The 24,433-nt window shown below is 43.2% G+C and overlaps 2 protein-coding genes across 3 annotated transcripts; one reads left to right on the forward strand and one right to left on the reverse strand.

Moving 5' to 3' along the window:
• Nucleotides 1-33: 33 nt before the first annotated feature.
• On the forward strand, nt 34-18,040 carry LOC105699409 (cyclic AMP response element-binding protein A). 2 transcript variants are annotated; one of them, XM_012424359.2, is made up of 7 exons: nt 34-123; nt 4,360-4,506; nt 12,968-13,286; nt 13,677-13,999; nt 14,147-14,401; nt 14,614-14,757; nt 14,855-18,040. In XM_012424359.2, the coding sequence occupies exons 2-7, from the start codon at nt 4,441-4,443 to the stop codon at nt 15,029-15,031; spliced, it is 1,284 nt and encodes a 427-aa protein (XP_012279782.1). In that variant the 5' UTR covers nt 34-123; nt 4,360-4,440; the 3' UTR covers nt 15,032-18,040. The 2 variants fall into 2 exon arrangements, with proteins under 2 accessions (XP_012279782.1, XP_012279781.1); XM_012424358.2 differs by lacking the exon at nt 34-123 and adding an exon at nt 1,193-2,146.
• A 330-nt stretch (nt 18,041-18,370) lies between these two features.
• LOC105699408 (protein amnionless) lies at nt 18,371-24,144 on the reverse strand. The gene is made up of 6 exons (XM_012424357.2): nt 23,781-24,144; nt 22,970-23,271; nt 22,767-22,893; nt 22,286-22,520; nt 21,423-21,576; nt 18,371-19,231 (listed from the first exon to the last, which is right to left on the reverse strand). Exons 1-6 carry the CDS (start codon nt 24,066-24,068, stop codon nt 18,892-18,894), a joined length of 1,446 nt encoding a protein of 481 aa, XP_012279780.1. The 5' UTR covers nt 24,069-24,144; the 3' UTR covers nt 18,371-18,891.
• Nucleotides 24,145-24,433: the final 289 nt, after the last annotated feature.

The following is a 24,433-nucleotide window of genomic DNA, read 5'->3' on the forward strand; positions in this document are numbered from 1 at the left end:
CCACGCTCCACGCTCCACGCTTCCACTGGAGGATTCCAACGAAAAGTCCCGTTACGACATACAACTTTCGATCGAATTCTAGCTAGCTCCCACGTGGGAATCCTCCTCGACCTGCAAAAATAGGTATACGCGATAACATGCTTTCGTGGAATGCTTATATTGCGTTTCCCCACGTTTCTTGATATTACGTTTGTTTTCCGGAATCGGCGTCGTTCTTGCTAGCCTCCGTTTGCGTATGAGGTTTACGGAAAGAGAAGAATCTGTATATGGGTGTATGTCAATAATAGCGCTTAACGCGAAATGCTTATGCTTTCGAAGAGATGGTTCGATGTTATTTCGCAAGATGTGCTTACGGTTTTCCTGCTCGTTGCCGCATTGGTCTAAACGTTGGGTATAAGATCGAGATTTTAACGGTTTTATGTTAGGAAAAGGGACTCGAGAGCTTTTGATGCTTTTCGTGATTCGAGGGAAATTTGTCTTTCCTTTGATTTTTTCCCTGCCGTTGTCGGAGAGATATTTCCGGTGGGGAAAGTCAAGAGTCTCACCCTGTATATCTAGATGCCTATAAAAAATTGGACACCGGTCGCAAGAAGTTAAAGAACGGCGACAAGGCGTCGCCGTCGCGCCTTAATACCGAGATTCCAGATTTCCGTAACTCGTGACGCCGCAAATGACGGTTATGTCATTGCCGGTCGTCGAACTCGTCTCGATATCCGCTATAAGTCCAGAGGAATCGTATCGGCGCCCTCGAAATCTCGGGGAACCTAACCTTGACGGATGTAACCTTCCGATACGTTCACGGCCCCTTTCGAGACGGACGAATCGTTCCTTTGACTTTTCCTCGTATCGCTTCGAGGAACGGAGATATCTCCGATCGAGTGCCTCACCCTGTACAGGGACTCGAGAAAGGAAACCGGCAGGGTCTTTTTCTCTTTTTTCTTGCCCTCTCAAAAGTAAAAGACGGCGTTCCCGGTTTGGAAACGGGGATTCCAGATTTCCGTGAAGCGAGTCGGGTTGACGAACGCAGCCGTGCATTCGGATCGAGGCCCCCTCTCCCGGGGCCCGGAATTCCCGAGCGGGACCGAGCGGGACCGAGCGGGACCGAGCGGGACCGAGCGGGACCGAGCGCGGCGGAGAGAGAGCGACGCTCGGGAATTCTATCGGAGGGTGTGCGCTCCTTCTACCGCCTCCTGGGCGAGCGCACTCGGCGCCGCCGCCAGTGGCCGCCAGTGCGCCTTCGACTGGCTCCGGTGTACGCGCTTACCGCGCGCGAGGGTCGTCGATCCAGAGCTGGACGTGATCGCGCTGGTGAAGCGCATAATTCAGCTCGATAACCCGGAGCGTGGTCAACGTGTTTAAAGCGGTGAAGTGCTACGAAGCAACGTGATTCGCCGGACCGTTGCCGGCAGAGTGCTCGCAAAGTGCTTCGAGCTATCCGGCAGGCGGCTGGCGCGAATCAACGATTGCCTCGATGAAAACGAGAAGAATGCGGATCGACGGTTCTCGTTAAAAAAGTTTGCCGGGAGGTGCGATCCGACCGAACGGGAGTCGGAAATGTCGAGAGATAGGTTCGGAGGGGCAGGATCGACGCGATGCCGATGAGCGAAGACTTAACGAGGGGAGAGGAGAAGGAAAGATCGTCACTTTAGGGGAAACGGAACATCGGGAAGACCGGTTACGAGGCAGAATCGTTGCGGTATCGGAAGATCCGGGATTGCGGATTGCATTTTGATGAATGCCGTTGCCGAGGGAGGTTTGGATGAGAAGAGAAGAATAACAGGAATTAACGGCAATTAGTGGATCTTGGTTTCTTTGGCCGAGGTGTATAGACAAACACTCGAGTCAGGGAAGCCGGATCCAGGAGAGGACCGTTTCAAGCCGAAGGAAAAACAAGAATTGCGAGATCTACGTCGATATGTCTCCGAAATGACCGTTGTTGTCCGAAAGGAAAACTGGAGGGACGAAATTGGAAAACGCGGAAAAGATAAGAAGATAATTTTTACGAATTGAGCGTTAACGTCCTTGAGACGACTTCGGTGGTCGTAATAAGAGATTCAATAAGATAAAAGGATAAAAAGAGTTGGAGATCAGTGAACGACCGAGATCGCCAGGATCTGCTGCGAGTTATCGGATCAACGTTCCGGAGGTTAGTATCGATCAAGATATCGAGTAAAATGTCTATCGACCCTTCGATTCGAAGAACGGACTTTTACTCGCCGGGAACGTCTCGTGGTCAATGTTAGTTCACGTATTCGAGCGATGTCTAGACGCAGTGATTCTCAAGTAGGAACCTCACATCCTTGTATCCATGAGTGCCAAGAGGTGTCGATAATAATTCCATTTAAGGATATCCGAAAGTGCCTCTCGAGGTGAATTTATCTTTGCTTCGATTTATAATTATTTCATCAAATTCTTACAAAAAATGTGTTATCCTTCGTGCCAGCGATACGAAGATAACGTGACGCGTGAAATGACGTGCGTTTAAATTGTTTCGATATCTCGTACTTTGATTAAATGATGTAACTTTTCATAAAATCTCGACACAAATCTCTCTGATTAATACACGTGGGCGTAATACATTACGGTGTTTGATAACTTTACTTAATAATTTGGGACGATACCGAGAAACGATGGTCTCGGTAATGTGCGATGAAGTCACCTCGAAAGTCATTCAAGTTTATCTCACTGGGATTATTGTGGTGGTTATCTCGGACACCGATTCAGGTTACGTTTACCGCGAATGATTCGAAGGGAGTTGGCAAACAATTTAGTGTAAATAAAAAGAAAAGGAGAAAATGCCGGCACTTCGTAGCCACTCTCATGAGATATTTCCCACATGCTGGTAAAGCGTCCTGGTTTCTTCTCGGTTTCTTCTCACTTTCGCTGTAATGGCGCCCGTGACTTATACTCCCGCTAAGGGTACATTGTATTCTGATATGCCCTTAACTGGGCAAACCTCCTCCAAAGAGACAAAAACATGATCCCGTAAAGTGCTGGCCGTTGTTTCCGTTATACCGGCGAACGCCCGGTCGCCATGTTTCACGACACACCTCCGGTCGAATTTAACACTCATTTTACGTTTCATTTGAAAAGAGGGCGCGTTCGACGATATGCAATTTATACATTTTTCTCCCAATTGCTCTTGCCAGTTTGCTGCTGTTTGCTAGGCAAATAAGTTCTCGACGATCGGTGAATTTACTTTTACGGATCGTTTAGTTAGGACGAATCGTAAGGAGGATCGTTACGTGGAGATTATTCATTTCTAGATTACTCGTTAGATGTTGAGCGCGTAGATCGTGATCGAATTTCTGAATAATGTATCCGTAAGTATGCGAGACTCGTTTGCGGATTTTCTTAACTTTTCCATGAGAACGAAGTCGAGCGATCTCGGGGAGGTATTTCTGCACGTGGGAATCCGGCATTCCTTTGAAATGCAGGTCGTTGCCGCGATGTTTCTTCTCGCTTCCTCGTCAATTTATGGTTGCGTATTCGAATGCCCTTAACCGCGTCAACGTTTCATTTAAGGGAGTACGATAACCTTGAAAGCAAATTTCATTCTCGCATAGTTTGCAGCGAATCTGTGAATCGTGGTTGCGCAAACGATAAATTGCACATCGGCGCGCCCTTAACTGCCCATACTTAGCGCGTCGAAAAGGACGAAAAAGAAGAGGAAGAAGAAGAAGAAGAGTCGACCCGTTAAGTGGTCGTTGTCACTTGCGCCTCGTATGCCTAGGTTGGTTGTCAACCGCGCATACCGATGTCGAGTGCGCGAATTCTCGCCGTTATGTCGAACTTTCGAGGGGGTATTCACTCGGGAAATCATGGATTTTAACCCTTTGATTACGAAGCCCCTATAGCGGCTTCCGCATGGCCGACGTTTTTTTACGCCGCTGGAATAGTTTTCAGGAATTTGAGGAAATCTCCCGACCGATTCGTTGCGATTTGCAGTTTCGTAAGGGATAACGAGGGATATCCTTTTTGCCTTTAGATAATGAATTTTCGGTGACAGGCCCTGTAGTATCTCTTCTGCTCCCTGCAATAAATTTGACAAATTTCACTTCGGTAGGACGGAAGAAACTTGGAAGGTTGATTTCGTCGAGGTCGTGTGAATCGCCTCCCAGGTTCGCATAGAATTAACGGTAAAGATGAGTAATCTCACAAACGAGTCCGACGAGGAGACAAGAGTCGAAATTTCGGTACGATCTCCGACGGTCTTTTGAATTTTAGTCACTCCTTTTATTGTCTTTTAGTTTCGCGTCGTTATCTGTGTCATTGAAAATTATATTTATAACAATATTATTTGTTGACTTTCAGTGGCTTTATGGAGTGCCGTTATGATAAAAATGGTTTGCTTTTCAGCCGCTTCCTGGAGTGCCGTTAAATCGGGAGATGGACAAGAGTCTCTTGTAGGGAAGAATCGGCTCGGAAAGGGGGAAAAAAATGGAGTTCTACGACGCGAACAGCGGAGACCTTAGGGAACTTTGGGAGTCCTACCTCACCGAGTCGGTGAGTCCAGTTTCCTTTTGATCTAGGATGTACTATGGCATTCGGGATCGATCGATTGGATCCCGCGAATCGATTGGTCCCGGTCCAACGGGATGCCGCCTCTCTCGCATTCGAAGCCCGACTCGCCGGGGCGAATCTATTTGTCTTTGAGAATTGCGGAATCCAGGATGCGAGAAGAAAAAGGAACGGAAGAAAGCGAAGGCGAGAGAGGGAGCGTCTCCTCGGACGCGAAAAAGAGGACAGATTACGGGAGGTGATGGCGGTAATAAGATTTATTCCATTACATTCCGGGGAACTCGGAGGTTCGTCGAATAGTTGAAGAGTTTCGATTCTTGAACAGGGGATGGCATGTTGCATGTTTGATCTAATTTTTCATGTTATGCATGGTAGTCGCTTACCGTGTTCTTAATAAGAAAAAAGTTCACACGTAAAGAAATGTATGTGCACGGTGACATAATTCTACGAAAGGGGACTCGCATGTCGTTTTGTTTATACAACTGAACAAGCAGCTCTATGTAGAATCATTTCTTTGCAAAGTTGGCACCAATTATTAATACCTGTTGGAAAATTGACACCTTTTCCCCTAGTTATCGCGGTGTACCAGAATTTTAATTCGATTCTTGATAACTCGGTATGAAATACATATAAATTTGAATATTTGCACATTAAAGGGAGAGACAAATATAATTAGGATCCGGAGTCGGATATAATTTGAATACAGATATTTATTCAAGGCCTTCGGCATGTTTCGTTTATATAAATTCTATACCTTGAAGAACGTTAAATCTATCATTATGAATTGTTCAAGCTCGATTTGCATTGTACATTTGTAATTACTTTCATTCGGTTCCACTGTACACGTAATGTTCGAGGCTGTTACTACCAATTGCGTAAACGAACTGCGATCACCGAGCCAATCGGTAATTACTAATTGTTGTTTATTGGCCGGCAAGCACTTGGGCTTATTGCTTGCGACGGTTCTTCCTTTTCGCTTCGAATCGTGTGTTTTTTTTTTTAGACTGCGTTAAATCCGTCCATCTTGAATAACGCTCTAAATAAAGCACGACGGATTCAAATTAAACTTGACGGCAGATCTTCCTCGGAACTCGATTGAATGGCGTATTTTGAGATACTCGAAGGAAGGTTCTATTTTGTTTTGTACCTTGATTATTCATACTGCTTATGCAAAGTACTCTTTGCAGGCGTCGAGTTTTAAACAGGACGCCTCATTGCCACATGCGACTCGTCGTAAAATCCAAGAAGAAAACGGACAAATGCGAAAATATATTAAATCACGAGTTAAATTCTCGTCGGGTTGTTTAAGCGACGTATTAAATCATTTATATCCCCAACTTTGTAGATTTTCTAAGTTATCGAGGGCAAAAATTCTCCCCATTAGTGATCACGGTCGTAATGATTAGTTGCATTATAACCTGAAAGTGAACAAGAATTATTGTTAAATCGACATTTTTTTAAATCATCTTCCCATGAATTGCAGGGTATGTCTTTCTAGTGCGTTTCAGAATCAATTTTTAATTATTTATAAACAATTCGGTACAGATTGTGTGCTCGATAGTTGACGTTTGTAACGATGACAGTCACGGATATATACCAGCTGTCAGGAAAACCAGACTGATAACGCGGTTGAAAAAAAAAAAAAAAAAAATGCGGGAAGATAACGAGCGTCGAATTACGTAAAATTGCTGTTATAGCTTTACATGGTGACTGTCGCGATATATTCGCTCGTAAGTCCTGTTACAATGTGTTATCTGGGTATACACGGGACACGACAGGGAACATGTCAAAGGACACGTACAGAAATATTTAATTTCGGTGTAGATAAGCTTTTTACAATTTCAAAATTGTCCGGCTGAGATTGCGCGACTGCAAAATTACAGACACGTTTACATGTCCAGTATCGAGGTTTATTTTTCGAAAATTTGGAAATTATCCCCCTTAAGCGCCTCGATTGGAAGGTGACGCGTTATCGACACGTATCAGTGATAAAAGGAATTCAGTTTATGACGCGATATCAGTTATTAAAGAAAGAGCGGTAAGTTATATAGCATATCATTATGTACACCTTGTAGAACTTGTCTCGGTGGTAAACGAAAGGGATGTAGATTTGAGAAATAATTCGCAAAACTTGTGGAGTAAATTCAAAACCTGTCCTGGACTCGTTCAAAAGTCGACACTTCGTCACGACGTGGGAGCTGTCACGAAGTATGGAAAAAAGAGGAAAAAAGAGGAAAAAAGAGGGCATCTGCGTGACGATCGGCGATGTCCTTCCGGGACTTATCTTGAATACAGAGTACGTAACATCCTCTGCTTGCGCAGGTGGTAACGACGTCCGCCTGCATATTATTAATAACGCGGTTACTCGAACTACTTCTCCGGCGGCGACGCGATCGATTCTTCCTGATTAATGTGCCAGTTGGGAATCCGAGGCGAAGACCCGTCAATCGCCTCGGCATAAACGGAAAAATCCAACATTTATGCTCGCATTTGGTTTAAAAGTGCAACATTTATTATGATTAATGAGACAACGTTGAGTCAGGGGTGATGTAGATACATTTTTCTATTTTTCAATTCTCTAATTTAAAAGTGATTTTTTAAGATTTTCGGAACAGCGTCCATTTCCGCCCGCTCTTGTTATCGGCGTCTCTTATCGTTGCTTTTTTTAGCATCAAATCTTTGACTCGTCAAAGGTTGCATTCATTTGTAATCTCGCGACGGTATGTATTGATAAAAAAAGCGATTCGTTGGTTGCTCGTTGTCGAAGCGGCATAAGGAACGGTCGACACAGGTCGGGGCGTTGTCACGGTTGGGCGATTCCTGGCGCAAAACCGGAAGTGACGGAACATCGGTGCACGCCGGAAGTGGCCTCGGAAAGACCGAGAGAGCCCTGTCGAAGGGAGGATAAGAAAGAGAGGAAGCGAAAAAGTCCCGTTCCAGGAGGATAATATCGGAATCGTTAAAAATGAGCGTTAATATGGAATCGTTTGAAATTGAGAATCGTGCCATGAGATCGTTTAAACAACCATTTAAGTAATTTCGCAGGGCTATATCGAGGTTTCATTTTGGACTAATTGCGGCAATTACTCGTCGAGTTAATTGCGGGTGCTAATGGGGGAAAATCCTTTCTTAGGAATTCATCAGAAATTCTTAGAAGCTGCCCTCATTTGCAATCTGGCTAATATTCCTGACGGGTCAGCAATAAACGACGAATTCCCGTCCGGCATTGCTTTAACCCAACACCCACGTAGCCATAATGTAACCCAGTTCCGAAATCTTTAGTGTTATCAGGAACTAAGTTATCGTCCAGGAGATAAATGGAGCGAGTTCACTCCCATTACTGCGCTATCAACGAAGGGGAACGCATTTTTCCGACTTCGTTGCGTTTAGCAAAAATTTTCAATATTTTACTTCGAAATGAATTTGAACGTTTCATTACTCCAAACTTATTCATCACTTACAAAAATTGCACAACTCGCGAGGAATCTCTAAGTCACCGCATTCCGTGCACATCCTTGAATTGTAATAAATCGACATGCATTACGGACTCTGTTGCTACTAATTAAATCTTGATAAATTCCGTTGAATCTTTGATTGCAATCTAAGTGAATATTTAATACATGGATTGATGTGAAAGTAGAAGACATTGGAATGTTACGATTTACTTTTTTGTTCTTGGTTATTGCAAAGGCGTGTACCGAAATGTCCACCGTTGCGAAATGATTTCTCTGTTCTGTATACCTGTTCGGCAAGATCGAAATCGTGGCCGAAACGCGCGATTAAGGACGGAAAAAGAAATTTAATTGTTCGAGGTACCGGAATAGTAATATGGTTCGCGGTACTACAGTATCATGACCTATACTCTACTTGCGCTATAATTGGTCCGCGCGTTGCGGCGTAACTCGAGACAAACTTCACCGAAAACATCGAATTCTCCTGCCTTTCGCCTAACCTAGATTAGCGGACTAATTGCACCGCCTAATTGCGGGATTTGGCGAAATGGAACTCGAAAAATGCCCGAACTACGTTAGGGACCCTAATTTCTGCCTAATCGATTTTAAAGTGCCCTTTTTGGATCTCAGATTTCCTTCGTCGATAAAACTTCAAATTGTTTACAATGAACTCGCTTGAAGAAATTTAAACAACCCCAACTTCCAACGAGCCTCAAACACATTCGGTCGCCGTTTTCCGCTTATCACTTGTCGGATCGTTATCTAAGGAAGCGGAGTTTTTCGTCAGTTGTCAGTGCGTCGAAACCCTCGATATCGGGGATACGTGCGCGAAGGCAGCGTTTTGAGCATGATAACCTCAACAATGGAATCCCATTTCAGGTAATGAACTATTTGTATGCTTTCTGTCGTTCCCGACGAGTGCGCGCGCATCTCTGGGCAGGAAACAGGACATTCTCCGGGAAAAGAGAAAACGGAACGGACCGGTCGTACTTGTCGCGGTATCGGTTTTTCTGCTATCGATACTCGTGGACTCGACACTTCGGGCTCGTTTCGTGCCGGAGATAGCTTGGCTTCTTAATTTTGCGATCGTGTCGCCAATTTGCCCGCGCATTTGCCCGCGCATTTGCCCGCGCATTTGCTCGTGCAGGGTCAAATCGTGACACCGTAAATGATATATAAACCCCGGCAGCGGATACCAGGCCGGCTAAGAAGCTACGTTCTTGTTGGCGACTCTACCACACATTCTTATCAATTTGCCCACACACTTGCCCGTGCAGGGTCAAATCGCGATGCCGCAAATGATAAAGGCGCGTTTCGCTCATCATTCGACCCTACGAGTTTCATGATATAAACCCCAGCAGTGAATACAAGGCCGGTTAAGAAGCTACGTTTTTGCCGCTAACTCTACCAGCATTGTTGCGCGCTACTGCCGGAACAGAAGATACGCGTGTAACTACCCTGGTGATAACCTTATCAAGAAACCTTCCATGCCTCCGGACTTTATGACCCAACTGGAAATTTATTAGGTGCATTTTTCAATCGCAGAAATTTTTATATCGCGCTTGCAAGGATTCAATGCAAGAGGTCCTTCGTTATTTTCTTCAATTTTCTACATTTTGTCAAGCACTCTTTTTGGAAACGTCGATCGGGTTCCCGACGAAGGATTCGGACCAACCTTCCATGGCTCCGAATTTTATTCCCGAACCGGTCGCCTACTACTTGTACAGTCTTTCTTAAAGAGTTTTAATCGAGTAATTATTTGAATACGCCTTTAAGAAAAATCTCGTATCCCTTGGACGTCTAGATCTAATCGCAGGTATCGATCCATCGAATCTGGGATTCAATACAGGTCGATTAGTCGCGATCGGCGATCATTCTTAGCCAGGCCAAGGACGTGCGTTCCCAGTGCGCTTCGTTATCGCGCCGATTTTTTCGCGTAGGCGACTTAATGGTTTCTCGGCAGCGTTCCCTGCCATTAAATTTCGTGTAACGAGACCCGACCTTATCAAACATAAATTGGATCATTATCATTCGTGCCCCTGTCTCGTCGTAAATGGAAATAAATAAAAACCAAGGTGCTTTTCGTTTTACGCGCCGATATCTGCCGTGCAATTCTTTCGACTTAGAGGATGCCATTGGTGGAGACGTCATATATTTTTCCCTATCGGTGGAATAAAATGGGACCGAGAAGCGTATATAGCATTCGTAGTTGCAAGAAACATAAACTATTTTGATTTTCATCGACTTTTGAAAAAATTCATCGAATCGATCGAAATATTAATTATCTTTCTTTAGATATACCGATTGGGAGAGATCAAGTTTGATTAAAAAATTGAATTCGACCAAAGCGCATCATACTCGAGCAGGTAAATTATTGAGAGGAAAGGGTGTCCTTGCGCATTCTTTTTTCCGTAAATAGAGTGGGAATCCGGTGGTTTCGTATCGGCCGGTTAGCTCGGGTATCGGCAGAGCCGTAATCCGGTCTTTGGATCGGACGGGTTCGGATGGAACTCGAGGACGTTCACCTTTTTTCGTGACTTCGGCGAGACCGGTACCGGTACCCATGACCACCTTCCATCTTCTTTAGACGCGGAGCCATAGACCAAGGTGCACGCCTGAGCACACCTGAGCTCACCTGAGCATCGCCGGGTACCGGATTCACTCTCCTCTTTTCTCCTCTCCTCTCCTCTCCTCTCCTCTCCTCTCCTTGACTCGACTCGGCTAGAAAGCACCCCGAGGTTTTCGACGAGTCTCCGATGCCTTCAGGACCATGATCGATTACGAGGGGAGAAAGGTGAAAGGATCCTCGGAGCCTCTAACCGGCACGGATCGATGGTGCCGTGGATCCTTTTTTTACATTTTTTCCACGGCACGCAATATTTTTCTCCATTTGTTTTCCATTTCCCTCGACTTTGCCGTTTCCACTTTAACCAAATTTTCGGCAGAAATATTCAAAGGGTTCTTAATATTTATTGGTAGTAGGAAGATTTTCTTGCATGCATTGAACGGTATTGTCAAATTATGTAACAAGAAGAAGAGCATTCCAAGGTATTGGACGAGCCTCGAGAATGGCGATCAAAGGCTAGAAGAGAAAAGAGAAAGGACTTCGGACGAAAAAGATCCTGGAAGTATCTAACGGCTGTTTTGCCTTCGTCTTTTAACATCCCGGAGTTTGTAATAATTGCATAAATCTTTTTCACGTGGAGTTCATCTTTAAAGAAAAATTAAATAAATGGCTTCCGGTAGGGAAAGACTTGATGCGACGTTTGGAAATGTCTTTTGTTAGTGGAGACGGTTAATTGTTTATAATTGGCTGTTCTCTAACTTTTTCCATATCGGTAGATTACGTGGAATGCGAGGCATAACCGTGCAGCTCACGTGCGTTGTTATTACGCGAGTACGTTAGTAGGACAATGAAGGATCGATCGATTCTCGAGGAAGGTCGAAGCGTTTCCATGTGTCACGTTACATGTCCCAATCGTTTGATTGCCCGATACCGTGATAATCCCCAATCCGAATCCCAAAGTCGACTTAGATTTTTTATACGTCAATGAAACGAGAAAAAGGAAACCAGACGATGCGAGTTGCGTGAAAAATGCCGGACGAAAATTCGTTACCGTATTTCTTCCGGTACCTTATCGAATATTTCCGGTCTTTCGATGCTAGGCAGAGGAAAATCACATTTACGGACTCCATTCGGCGTATCGGTCCCTTCAACTTTTATACGAAGCATTTTATCATATCGGCCAACGTTGACGCAGAAAATTGATTACTAGAAAACGATTAACCGAATGATTAAATTTCTTGAGCACTTTCGACGTTGCGCTTTCCCCACTCCGACACGGTCGTTATCGGAAAGTGCAAGCCAGTGCACCGTGAGATGCCGGATTTTCGGGGGCATTTTTGATTCCCCTTCCTTATCGGGTCGCCAACCCGATTCGGATCACCTCGATGCGGTTTCGCAGGGTCGGTAACCGAGCTCGAGGACTCGCAGAAAGTGCCGACCTCGCTGAATTGCCCCGCGAAATCGCTGAGCAATTGGCTTGCAAACCTCTCGCCTGGCCCGTTGATTTCGGTGGAGAGCGGTCGAAAAAATTCGGACCGGTCTCGAAGTCCACTCTGAAATTTGCTTGGGTGGCTGAACATTCGAATTCCAGACTTTTTGGATAGTATTTGGCACGACAGTGCCCTACTGGAGCAATTTGATTAACTGGAAGACTCGCACGATAGTACACATTTATGGTAACGATAGAAAAAATAAAATTGAAATTTTCAATTTGGGACTCGCTCGCTTCTTCCGTTCACTTTGTGTATCCACGGCGTCCATTTCGAGTGGTCTCGAAGTGAGTCTTATTTCCGCGAGATTTGATCGACGTAATCGATTCGATGGCGAGTCCTTCCTGAGGCCGCCGGTTGAATGGCTCGCCCTTCGGGCCCGAAGCGTGTCGAAGAAGAGGCGGCGCGACCTTGGCATTGAGTTCCGCATTGCTGGAGCGCGAAGCGAGTCGAGTCCCCGTTCTCCCATGTGGGCCCCATGGGCCCCATGGGCCCCGGACGGCCACCGGAGGAGGGGGACCGTCCGTATAAAGCCGGGGTAACGCTACCTACGTTTACGGAGCACGGGTAATTTTAGCAGGGAGCTTCGCAGGTTCATCGTACCCTCCGAGTTTGGTACCGATGACTCCTTTCGATGTCGATGATTCGTAACCGTACAGGAGGTTCCAACATTCGTAGTAACTCTTCAAACTGGTGGATGAGGGAATTTCAAATTGAAATTTCAGATTTACTTTAGGCTGATTTCGTTGACGTTCGCTTGTTGATTGAATTAGGTAAAAGAAATTACAGTGGACTCCCGTATAACACGAGTTCTCGCAACGCGAATTCCTATAACAACTACTGTTTTCATATAACGCGAGTTTTCGTACATCGTGTCGAATAATAAATTTCTTATAGCGCGTACATGGGAATTTTGTTAAAATCCGATTTCGTTCCAGGCCTTGGGGCAGGATGTCCTGATGGCGACGAGGGAGGAGGAATGGGGAAATGTCCTGTGTCTGAGGGACAAAACGACATTAGGCGTTGTTTTGAGGGATAGATTGATGACCGACGCCGCATTAGGAGGTCCCAGGCCTATCAAATCCGAACACAGTTACAGTCTTTTAACATCCAGTCCTCCACCGAGTCCGGCTACTCCTGGCGCCAACCCACCCACACCAAATTCCACTTCCGGTGGCACCTGCACCGGAAGTGCCGAGCCGATCGAAGATAGGATCAGCCAACACAGGACACTCGACCTTCGGAGTCGAATCGATGGTAATACCTCGTAGATTTTAATCAAAAATATAGTTTACCGTGTAAGAAGAAGAGAGTGTACCTAGAAATTAGTGAATTCAGATTTGATTCTTGCAACTTGAGAAATTTTATATGGAACTTCGTCTCTTGAATTAATCACTTTACGAATGAGATACGAAAGTGCGAACTTTGGAGCATAATTTAATGTTACATAATCGGAGAGTGCGAGGAACACGGGGACACCCCGAAGTGAATCCTCTCTCATGATTTCTCACGTTTTCCTTATTGACAGACTCGTTACTCAGAAGTTGCGACTTGTCGACGAACTCGATGATTTCCCGCTAATATGTCATCGTTATTAATTTTTATTGCTTACTATATTTATTTATTAATGAAACGTTGAACTTGCAGACATGGAAGAGGAATGCTTTCCCGCAATTTCTCTGAACACAGCGTCAGGAAGAGGTGCAGCGTCTCCTTCACCGTGTCCAGCATCATCCTCTGGGGGGTTGACCTTGACCCAGAGGGACTCCTTATCATACGAAGACACCTGTCGGGAGATCAAAGGAGAACCCGAAAGTCAACCTGGAAGCCCTAGAGTGCCCTCCCCCTCCTGTACATTGGTGGACGACAAAACCACCATAACCATGGTTGCACCAAACAGCCTCCATTTCACCAGAAATCATCTCTCCCACCCCAGCGAAAGCGAGGAAGACGATGACGAGTATTACCCGGTAAGCGATACTTTACGAAACCATACCTTTTTACCGTTAAGTCATGTTTAACGATTCAATCGTTTAGAATATTACCGGCGAAAGGTTTTATGTATATTTCTCGAGTGTTCGGTAAGTGCGGGAACTGATGAATTTGAAAAATTTCAGGGCATGGAGCTAGAAAACGCGGTTAGTCCCGGAAATGACGTCACTGGAAGAGGTTTGCCACCGACGCCCCCAAGTTCTGCAAGTTCCGACAGCGAGGGAACCGTTTCGGCTTCCTGTTCTCCGGAACGAAGAGATTCGCAAGGTCACGTGCAGAATTTGAGAGGACTTTTGACTCCCAGGCTTTGGGTCACGAATGGGACACACACACACGCCACAAGGCAGCCTATTCACACGCCATTAATATCCTGCCAACCGGTGAGAACTGTAATTAAAATGCTAAGCAATATATTCTAACAATTTTCATTTCTTAGGGAATAATTGAAAAAGTATTTATGATTAGTACGTTTTCTTTAATATACCGGTAGATAATCAATGATTTAATCGATTACGGTGTAACTGGCCATTCGTGTGTTAATTACTGTGGACCCGTAGAAGCACAATGGTTTATAGAAAATTTATATTTGCAGAAGGGCTCCACCGGAGTCCTGACGTTGACGGAAGAGGAGAAGAGGACCCTGATCGCCGAGGGATATCCTGTGCCCACCAAACTTCCCTTGACGAAACAGGAAGAGAAGTCCTTGAAGAAAGTTCGGAGGAAAATAAAAAATAAGGTACGAGATTATTAAACGATTTGTGTCACGCGATGATCGTCACAAATATTTGTAGGATCCGAAGATTACGGCTGACAAGGTGTCTCATTATTTCTAGATATCAGCACAGGAATCTCGGAGGAAGAAGAAAGAGTACATGGATGGATTGGAGAGGAGGGTGACATTATTAGCCAATGAGAATTCTTCTTACCGTGACAGACTGACAGCTTTAGAGGGCACCAACAGAGAATTACTGAAAGAGCTGCAACGTTTGCAAGCGCTACTACAAGGTTAAATTCAGTCTTCCTAGTTCCATTAAGGACATTTATTCGTTCGTAAGTAGGTAGGCACGAAGTAGTATAAGGATATATAACGCCATGGCTTTAACTCTCCTTGTACTACTTCATACGTCTAGGAATATAAGATAGACAAAGATGTCGGCCTCATGACGAGGATAGTCCAAGGGGTTTAATTTATTCATGCGAAGTTTTGACTTTTTCAATCTTGGCGGTACTTACAAGTATCTGACGTCGAATTTACTCTTTTATCTTATTTTTGAAAAATGTTTCGGCTTTCGACTTGTCACAATCGTGCTTCATTCGACACTACTGTTTGTAAAATTATATGACGTGTTTTTTGGAGAGTATTAAGTGTCGTTAACTTTAAATCAGCTCTATATTATTCGCTTAGAGGAATAAATAATTCAACGGAGGAGCAGAATTGTATGCACAAATCATGCCGGTTGGTTTGACTCGATTACAATTGATCTAGAAAGCCGTTTTTTCAATCGGGGTCATAATTCTGGACTCAAAGAATTAATTAGAGCAGTGTGCCTTGCCATGAGATGAGAAGAGTGCTCGCTTTCGTATTTTCACTTTTATTAGAGTTGTTATTTCATTCTGCACGGAGCGAATTTTATTTTCGTAATAATTACTATACGTTATACGAAGCGCGGAAAGTGTTTATAAAACATTACGAGACGAAACAGTAGTTATTAGTGTCGAGGTTGTTTCATGGAAAGTTCGGATAATTTCGTTTAATAATTCAATATATGGTTTTACTAGATATTTTATTGGGCATTACGGGATTCGCAAGTGCTCGCCATATTTCTTATAAAGTGTAGTAATTATTATCGTAACGTTTCCGTATTATCACACGAACGACTAGATCTAGAGAGAAAAAGAAACATGAATTTCCATACATTCTAATCGCGTGATTCTAGTATATATTTATTTCCATATTACACCCGTCACTAGAAAATTGGAGGGAATTGTTAAGTGTTGTATTCCAATATTACTTCATTAATTTCCGACGAATATTTCACAAAACAAGACCCATTCCACTGGTTTTACCTGGTATAAGGATGCGCGAGTTTGGGGACATTTTTTAACCACTAGATTTATTTATAGGGTGACGAGGAAATTCTCGGAATTAAAATAATAAACTACGTATTAAAGCTAATCGTATTTTGTATGTTCAATATTTTCAGAATCTTTATATCACGGAGAAACGAATAATTCCGAGAATTTTTGGTCGCTTTGTAGGTGCACGCGTAAGGTGTTAGTTAATTATTTAATTATAATTACTATATGTTTAGCCTTGTTATTGATTCGTTGGTTACGTGGTAATTTCGAGGTCGGGAATGCCAGTCAAAAATACGGACACGTCAGGGTCGTTCGATTATCGCTATCATTCGATATAAATATCAAATTATAAATCTTCGTCTATGTAGGAGCCACAAAATGGTGGCGCTTCTTCAAGGCTACGGGACCGTGTGCATTCTTTTTTCTTTTAGTAAAGAGACAAGTCTTGATGTCCCGAAAGTGGACAGCAGTTGTTATAAATAATTTGTAAATATGTATTGGCGCGGGCCTGGATACCGGCTGCAATTATCTTTACCGAAAGTATATAAATACATTTGCTCTTCATCTCTTATCAATCATTATCGAGCTTTCGAAGGGTCCAATAATCAACATTATACAAACGTTTCTACAACGTATTTCTTCACAGAGAAACAATGTGATAACAATTGTAACATTTTTAAATGTACGATCATTTGATCTTTGATGATTAGACGATTATTTTACAAACAAGACAATAATACTTAAATGATCATCTTTCAATTCTTACATTTCGCGGATTATACAAATTGTTTAACGATGTATTCTTGAAATTATCAACCGTAATAGGATACGATTGCACGCGTGTAATCAGTGAAACCACCGAGATATCGAATTCACAGCTCAATTTGAAGTAAGAAAAATCGTTTTAATTGTACAATAGTCATTCGTTGCAAAAGATCGTTCTGGCTCGCGGTAAAATTTAAGCATTAATTTACAATTTTAATTAAGTTTCGCGCTTTTTCCAACTCGACGCCGAAGGAACTCGCTAGAAGACGTTCTCCATGTTAATTATCGCATTTGTTATTTGCGGTTTACAGACGCGATAATTCACAAGATTAAAAAAAAATATGCTTTCAGCATGTTCTTTCTCGCAAGAGCGTCCCTTAGAAATAATATCTTCTAACGAGCTACGTCCTAATCGTTCAGATTTTAAGAAACGGCGTCAATTGCGCGGAAATATAAATAAAAAAGGCATAAAAAAGGAGACTACATAAAGTACAAGCACGCGTGTGCGTGAAGTGCTTGCATGTAACGTTAATTACGACCGCGGTTTAATTAATATATTTTCACGGAGCGTCCGCGGGCTCTGTAAATCTTTTGATAAATATCTCTGTCCTAAGCTGAGAAAGTACATCCCGACTAGGCATATACAGGAGTATACCGTCACATAGAGTAACGCTACGATATACATTGATAAGTAATCGCGCGTGTGCGGATATTTTTCAGGAGTTACGCCGCCGTCTTGTACATTTTCTGTCGTTGCGCTCGAACATTGCACGCGACATCCGCGAGAGAGACATTTAATATATATACACATAGATACATATATTCTGTGAGGAACTTTTATAAATGATTACGGACACTCGTGTGTATTATATATTTTATTTGAGACGGTACATTCCGTGATGTGCCGCATGCGGTGGGGCGTGTGGACATCTTGGCACATAGCATCGCGCCGTTGCGCTTGTCGAGTAATTTGCAACTATGGGCCAAGTATATATGTGCATGGACGTGGCTGGGTATATATGGCGATCATTGAACCCATTAGGTGCAAGATATATGCGGTACATACGGTGTAATGCCACGTGGGCTCGATCGCGAGCGCGTGCAAATTTAATTCGATTCGAGTCTTGTTCGAATGGGTGTTGTCTGACAATAACGAATAAACATGTGTGACCTAGTTTGGTCGTTCCTTTCGTCCAATCCTCCTCTTTTTCCTTAATCGGTTGTTTAGTCTGATAAAAAATCATTTCCGTTTTTATCGTAGGTGATGGAAATCTGCTTGGTAATGACTGATTCGGGTTGAAAAATAAGAATGTTAACGTTGTTGGTCCGTCCTTTCCCTGTGATGTGTTTTTCTGTATTTTTGTCAACACGTACATTATTACCTAATAGATTGTAAAACATTAAAACCATAAGAGTGAAATATTCGACGTGAATATTCGTAGAACGTTCTTAGCAATTCTTGAAACTATTCCATCGATACTCGCTTCTATTAATTTATATAATAAAGCGGAAGAGAACGGCAGCCGCCATGTTGAATTGTATGCAAGCATTTCAATGGATACTCTCTAACCGGCGTATTTACCAGGAAGGGCTTCCTGGTAAACACAAATAATCACGTGCCGTTTCCCCAAGTCTGCTGTTTGCAACTTCTAATTGTATACCGATTCGGAGGCAGATATCTGCAGCCTTATCAAATTTTCTCGGCGTCCCAGGGACCCGATAAAGGGATCCTGCTAAATCGAATCGAGGGAACACTCGCATCCACGAGTCGGTCTTAATTACGTTCGGATCGTATCTGGCACTTCCCGTAGCTCTTCGAGACCCCCGCCAGCTGAGTTTCCCGATGTCGAGAAATTTCCTCACACGGAGCTCGGAACCAAATGACTATTCGGAACGTCGGGATAACATAATTTAGTCGTGATGCAATTAGAATGCATTCTTAAAAATAATGAAAATTTGCGATCGGAAAGTGAGATGGGAACGGTCTCGCGAATTATTTTTTCATTCTTTTCGTAAAAATTCATTCTCACTGTTCGATCTCCAGATCGACTTCTTCGACGTCTTCGTCGCCGATTGCATTTTTTAAAGTCGTCAAACGGACCGGCTTTTCAATGTCCAAAATGTTTTCCTCATTTTGGCCGCGTTTTTTCGACCGGTACAAAGGATTTTCGAATCTTCCTCCACTTCCGGATGCTGGATAAGTTGCAGGCGGGGTTTCTCGAGGTTCGGCAGGTTCTGCCAGTTGCACGGTGGCTTCGGAAACATTTTCGAAACGTGCAAATCCAAGATATCTCCTGGTTCCCCCGTTTTCTTGACGAACGCCTGTTCGAAAAGTGGTCCATCCTCTTCTCAAGTCAGCCGTTAAACTGAAACGCATATATTTTAACATTCTATGTTAATATTTCAAATTAATCGAAGTAGAAATAAGAGGCAATGGTCAGACTGGCACTGAATTGGTTTCTTACGGTCCCGGGTTCGTTTCTCAGGGAGTTTTTCAACGTTTTCAGGAAATGTCGCCTACTCCCTGGCGGCGCCGTTCGACCGAAATAATAAACTTTGGCCGTTGGGGAAGTGAACTAATTAAACGCTACAACCGCCGGCTGGCTACGACGGTCGTTCAGGTTAGGCCGGAAGGAATTAGCGAGAAAGAGACCGTAAATGCTAATTGGTAAACGAGACCGCGCAAGCTGCTTCCGATAATTAAAAGCCCTCTTTCTCGACCACTCGATATGGCCCTTCGTTTTGCGAGTTTTACGACAGCGAGGAGAGGTTACGTCCTTCCGAAGACTTCATCAATTTTCGAGTTCACGTTAGAATCCGGAAACTAACTTAGAAATATGAACTATGAAAACTTAATGTACACTGCCATGAATGGCTTTCTCGTGTACATGGCGCAGCTTGGTGGTGGTAACGTAAACGTAAGGTAAAAAGCGAGCTCGAGAACTTATGTACTTGCGGTACCTGATGTATAATAAACTGTAAAATAATTAATGTAATAAAGGAACTTATTGAATAATCACAATGAGTATGTTTAATTAGACGAACATGTCTAGCGAACCCTCTAATTGCCTATTCCTGATCCTTGAAAATCACTCGTAGACCTAAGTTAATATTAATATCCTTGCGTTCGGAGAAAAGTTTGCGTGCCACCTCCTCGGTTGTCTTGTGATCCTGTTAGAAATCGGGAATCTCAACCCCTAAAATTTTTGCCCGGGAGAACCTCCGTGCCACCTCCTCGGTTATCCTGTGATCCTGTTAGAAATCGGAATTTTCAACCCCTTAAATTTTTGCCCGGGAGAACCTCCGTGCCACCTCCTCGGTTGTTCTATGTTCCTGTTAGAAATTGGAATTTTCAACCCCTACAATTTTTGCCCGGGAGAACCTCCGTGCCACCTCCTCGGTTGTTCTATGTTCCTGTTAGAAATTGGAATTTTCAACACCTAAAATTTTTGCCCGGGAAAATTCCGTGCCACCTCCTCGGTTGTTCTATGTTCCTGTTACAAATCGCCAGAGATGGAATATGTCGCCATGTACATTTGTAAGTCATTCATGACTGCCAGGGTACCTAATATTTATTTTAAATTTAACTATTTGTATTTCCTCTCTTTACTCCCTGTACTTCTCGGCCTGGGACTAATTTCATGGCTTCTCTGTACCTCGAGAAATATAACGCAATGCATGGTCATGAAAGCATCAGCACATCGGGCAAGTATGCGAGAGGGCGCCATGCTTCATATTCCGTGTAATTACTTTCCCCAGAGTCCTCGGAAACGTTTTAAATGCTTTAGGGCGGTCATACGTTGCCGCGCATGAGCATCGAAATCGTAAAGGAAGGTTTATGACTTCCCGTCGGAATAATCGTTTAACTCCTATAGTTGAACATGGAAATGGCATTTACTTTATTATTGAAAATATATCGGTTAAAAAACCTCATGTCTACTGGCAGGCTGAAAATACTTATTTTCCAGACAGGTAGTGAAAAAAAATGCATATATACAGATTACATATCATCTTTCTATAAGCATAAAAGCTTTTTAAAGCCACTTTTAAAAATTACGTTTATAATGCCTCGTCATGAGATATCTCAACAAGTATTGCTTTCTCAAGTCAAACTATGCTAATAACACAGATGGTGCTCTTGATATTCGAGGGCCAATCGCAATTTTCTTAACAGGAAGCCCAAATATGAAGTCATGAAAGGAAACGTGCGAGGAAAAATGTCCGTGATACTTTTTCTATCTTCCGAAAGTCGATTCCGGAGGGTGGGAGAAGAAATATGGAAAGATGAAAAAAGTTTTCAAAGGCTAAACGACTCCGTTTCGCCTTGCATATATATATATATATTTCCGTACGTGGAATATATATACCCACCAATCGCATTTACATACCAACGATATACCGTAACTAATATTCGTACAAGTTATAACAAACACATAACATGCCGGTACCATGTAATGTGTTATATTAATATTACATAACTACGAGATCATTTGTCCATATTTCGGTAGGTTGAGGAGAGATTGAATAAATATGGAAAAATATTGTCGAAACACTTACCTCGTGGGGTTGTATCCGAAATATGGAAGAACTACGACGAAGAGCAGAAAAATGAGAAAAGGTGTTCCCAAAACGGAGGCCAAGACGAGTCCAACGTTTGAGTCATTCAGAGCCGCTCCTGCAGTTTCCGTGCTCAGCACTTCGATGTAATTCCCTAGAACAGGGAAAATCGGGCAGGGTCGGACATCCGTCTCATCGGGATTCTCTTTCCCCGTGGGGCATACTTTCGGAAAACTTTCTACCGAGGACTTTTATGGCCGCGATCGAATATTACAGGGGAGAGGATAAATTCGCCGCCCCTTCGGGTGGGGATTGAGAACCATCCCGGATGTCTACATCTGTAACTACCGATATTAGATGCCGTTATGCCCGGAAAAAATGACCGTATTACGGGAAAAGAACGGCCTATTACGTAAGGACCCCATAAACCATTTCGGTACCTCTGGGGGTGGAATCGTTCGCCCGCCACCCCTCGAACCGTTGGCACGGTTTCGAGAGAAACGAATTCCCGTTGGAATAAATCGGAAGAATTAACAATCGGGAATATTAATCCACAATATTTGGAAAATAAAGCCGATAAATTGAGATTTAGGTCTTAGAGGTGTATCTTGGCGGCTATTAAAATTTTGCCATTATCAAAATGTTGAAAAAATGGTATATTTAAAAGATGAAATTCCTCCCAAGTTAAACGAAGAGGATCGTGGAAAGGGCGCATTCATTTGTGGACCATTTTTGGGTACGAGGAATCTTCAGGGTGGAAGAATTCCTGAAGGATGGAACTGACTTTCTTGGGAGAGGAAAAATTGTTTCCGTGACGGATTTCTATCAGGACGAGAGGACCCATTGGGAATTGGAAGTCCCACCTGTGAGAGCCTTCTTCAGAGCCTCCACGGCTTCGTAGCTGGCCATTCCGGAGTAGCCATCTTTCTCGGCTATCAACACTTCAGGGTTGCCATCCTTGGTGTTCCGGATGTGCCATGACAAGACGTTGTCGTATGTCTTTAAGATATCTGACACTTTGCTTTCAATTGTCGATAATGGCGTGGTCCTTGACAGCCTGACGCGCCCTCCACAGAAATCGCAACAATGGCCTTCCACCTAAAACGTTGTATATTTCAAATATATTCACTTATCACAGAAATACCATCCCATTATTCGGAATTAACAATTTCGAATTATGAAACATTTTCGAACGACAGAATTAATAAGATTGGGATGATTTAATGGAACACCGTTTCAATTAATTGTTTCCCTTTTCCCTGCCAAAAGAAACGACAGATTTGCATTCAACTATGATAAAATGTATAAAGAAATGATATTAATGATATCGAAATGGGATATTACCTCTAAAGGATATGCGCAGATTGTCGATCCGCACCTTGGTCGTTGAATGTTGCAAACCTCCTCCAAGTACGCATCAAAATTATCACCTTGACAAGGACAATTGTCGCAGGCCAAACGGAGACTATAGCTAAAAAAAAATATATATAAACACGTTACAAATTAAGTTATAATCAATCGCCTAATTATACGTAATTTATATCTACTCGACTTTGAAGGGACCCGTGGAGAACTCTCTGTTGGACCTTAGCTCCGTCCATTGCCATAAGAGAAGAGATCTATTTTCTATTTTGACGGCCCGAACTTTGATGACGTTGTCGGGCTGTCGAATGCTCAAAATCTTGTCCGTCGAATTCGCTAAAACTGCGACATCCGAGACACACGGGATTCTCTCCAAATGGGGGACCGCCTCGGAGGAGGTGCTCCAGTTTTCAGGATCTGCCCAGAATAAAGGACCTTTCCTCGCCCATTTTGCGACCCTCTTTTTGGATCCCTCCGACCCGCTGATCTATGAAAGAGGAGAAACCCCGAAGGCGGTTTCATTAATCATTTACCGGCTACTTTAATTAATGATTCAAGCGTATAAATGATTAAAACCGAAGAATTGCTGAATCAATCAGAGATGGTCGACGACGGTTCGATCCTACTGAAATATAGAACGGGAAGAATCTCAGAAACCGAAATGATTTTTGCATTTTGTTTACGTTGTCTTGTAAGGTTCCTCTAAAATAACGTTTTAAAGTATTACGGGTACTATTAAGAGGGAACGTTTCGACGAATTTTGTTCTAAACGGTTCGTTCACTGATTTGATGTAATATTCCTCCACAAGACCAATTTACAAGAATTAATTTCATTTGTACCATTACTTTGGTGATTATCCGACGAAGAGTCTATTTCACGCACTTTGTCGTTGACTGTCCTCTCCAATAATTTTTTAATTTCTCAATTCATGATAAAATAATTGATATCTTTAATTTTAGTTTTATAAGCAATACTCATTTTAGGGGATTCATTACCTGTAATTTGCCATTCATAGACAGAGCCAAGGATCCATCTCTTGGCAAGTCCACCTCCGCAAAATTCACGGAGCTCCACTTCGGAAGGCCAACAGCGAGCCTCATTTCCTCCGGAAATACCACTCGACTGTCCACTTCCGGTAGAAGACCATTCTCCCAGTTTTCCCGGGTTTGCCATTCCAGGTCCGGAAGCCAGAATTTTTCGATCGCACCTGCGAGTTCCAGTTTCCAAAAAATGGCCGCCAGCGAGAACAAGAAAATTCCGCAGCCGTGGGTCCTTTCCGACATTTTTCAACGAGTGTTTAAGTTTGGAAATTGATTTTTGCAGTATTAACGGTGGAAACGAACGAACAGCAGCTGACAGTTGGAACCACAATGGAATGAATGCTTTAAGGGGCGTACGTACGACACGATTCCCTGGGGAATACTTTGCTCTGATTTATGACCCGAGGTATATCTCTGGTTAGGTCGCTGTCGAGACTCGGGTTATCTCAAATTTTTTATTTACTATAGAGGGAAATGAAATACTATTCTTTACTTTTAATTCCTACAAACATTCATTTTCGTGCTTCGGTGTTGACTTAATTTGCATAAATTTAATTTTTCAATTTACTGCTATTGATATTTATCTTTGCGAGTTAGTATTGAGAGTG

This window comes from Orussus abietinus, unplaced genomic scaffold (genome assembly GCF_000612105.2).
Source record: "Orussus abietinus isolate OABI.00-Male unplaced genomic scaffold, Oabi_2.0 scaffold8, whole genome shotgun sequence".
NCBI lineage: Eukaryota > Metazoa > Arthropoda > Insecta > Hymenoptera > Orussidae > Orussus > Orussus abietinus.

Excerpts from the sequence above, each read along its gene's own strand:
- LOC105699409 (XM_012424359.2), top strand. The coding sequence starts at position 4,441 with ATGGAGTTCTACGACGCGAACAGCGGAGACCTTAGGGAACTTTGGGAG. Across the intron at positions 4,507-12,967 it reads AGTCCTACCTCACCGAGTCG|GCCTTGGGGCAGGATGTCCT; the intron begins GTGAGTCCAGTT and ends ATTTCGTTCCAG. Across the intron at positions 13,287-13,676 it reads CCTTCGGAGTCGAATCGATG|ACATGGAAGAGGAATGCTTT; the intron begins GTAATACCTCGT and ends TTGAACTTGCAG.
- LOC105699408 (XM_012424357.2), bottom strand. The coding sequence starts at position 24,068 with ATGTCGGAAAGGACCCACGGCTGCGGAATTTTCTTGTTCTCGCTGGCG. Across the intron at positions 23,272-23,780 it reads CTATGAATGGCAAATTACAG|ATCAGCGGGTCGGAGGGATC; the intron begins GTAATGAATCCC and ends CCTCTTTCATAG. Across the intron at positions 21,577-22,285 it reads TCTGAAGAAGGCTCTCACAG|GGAATTACATCGAAGTGCTG; the intron begins GTGGGACTTCCA and ends TCCCTGTTCTAG.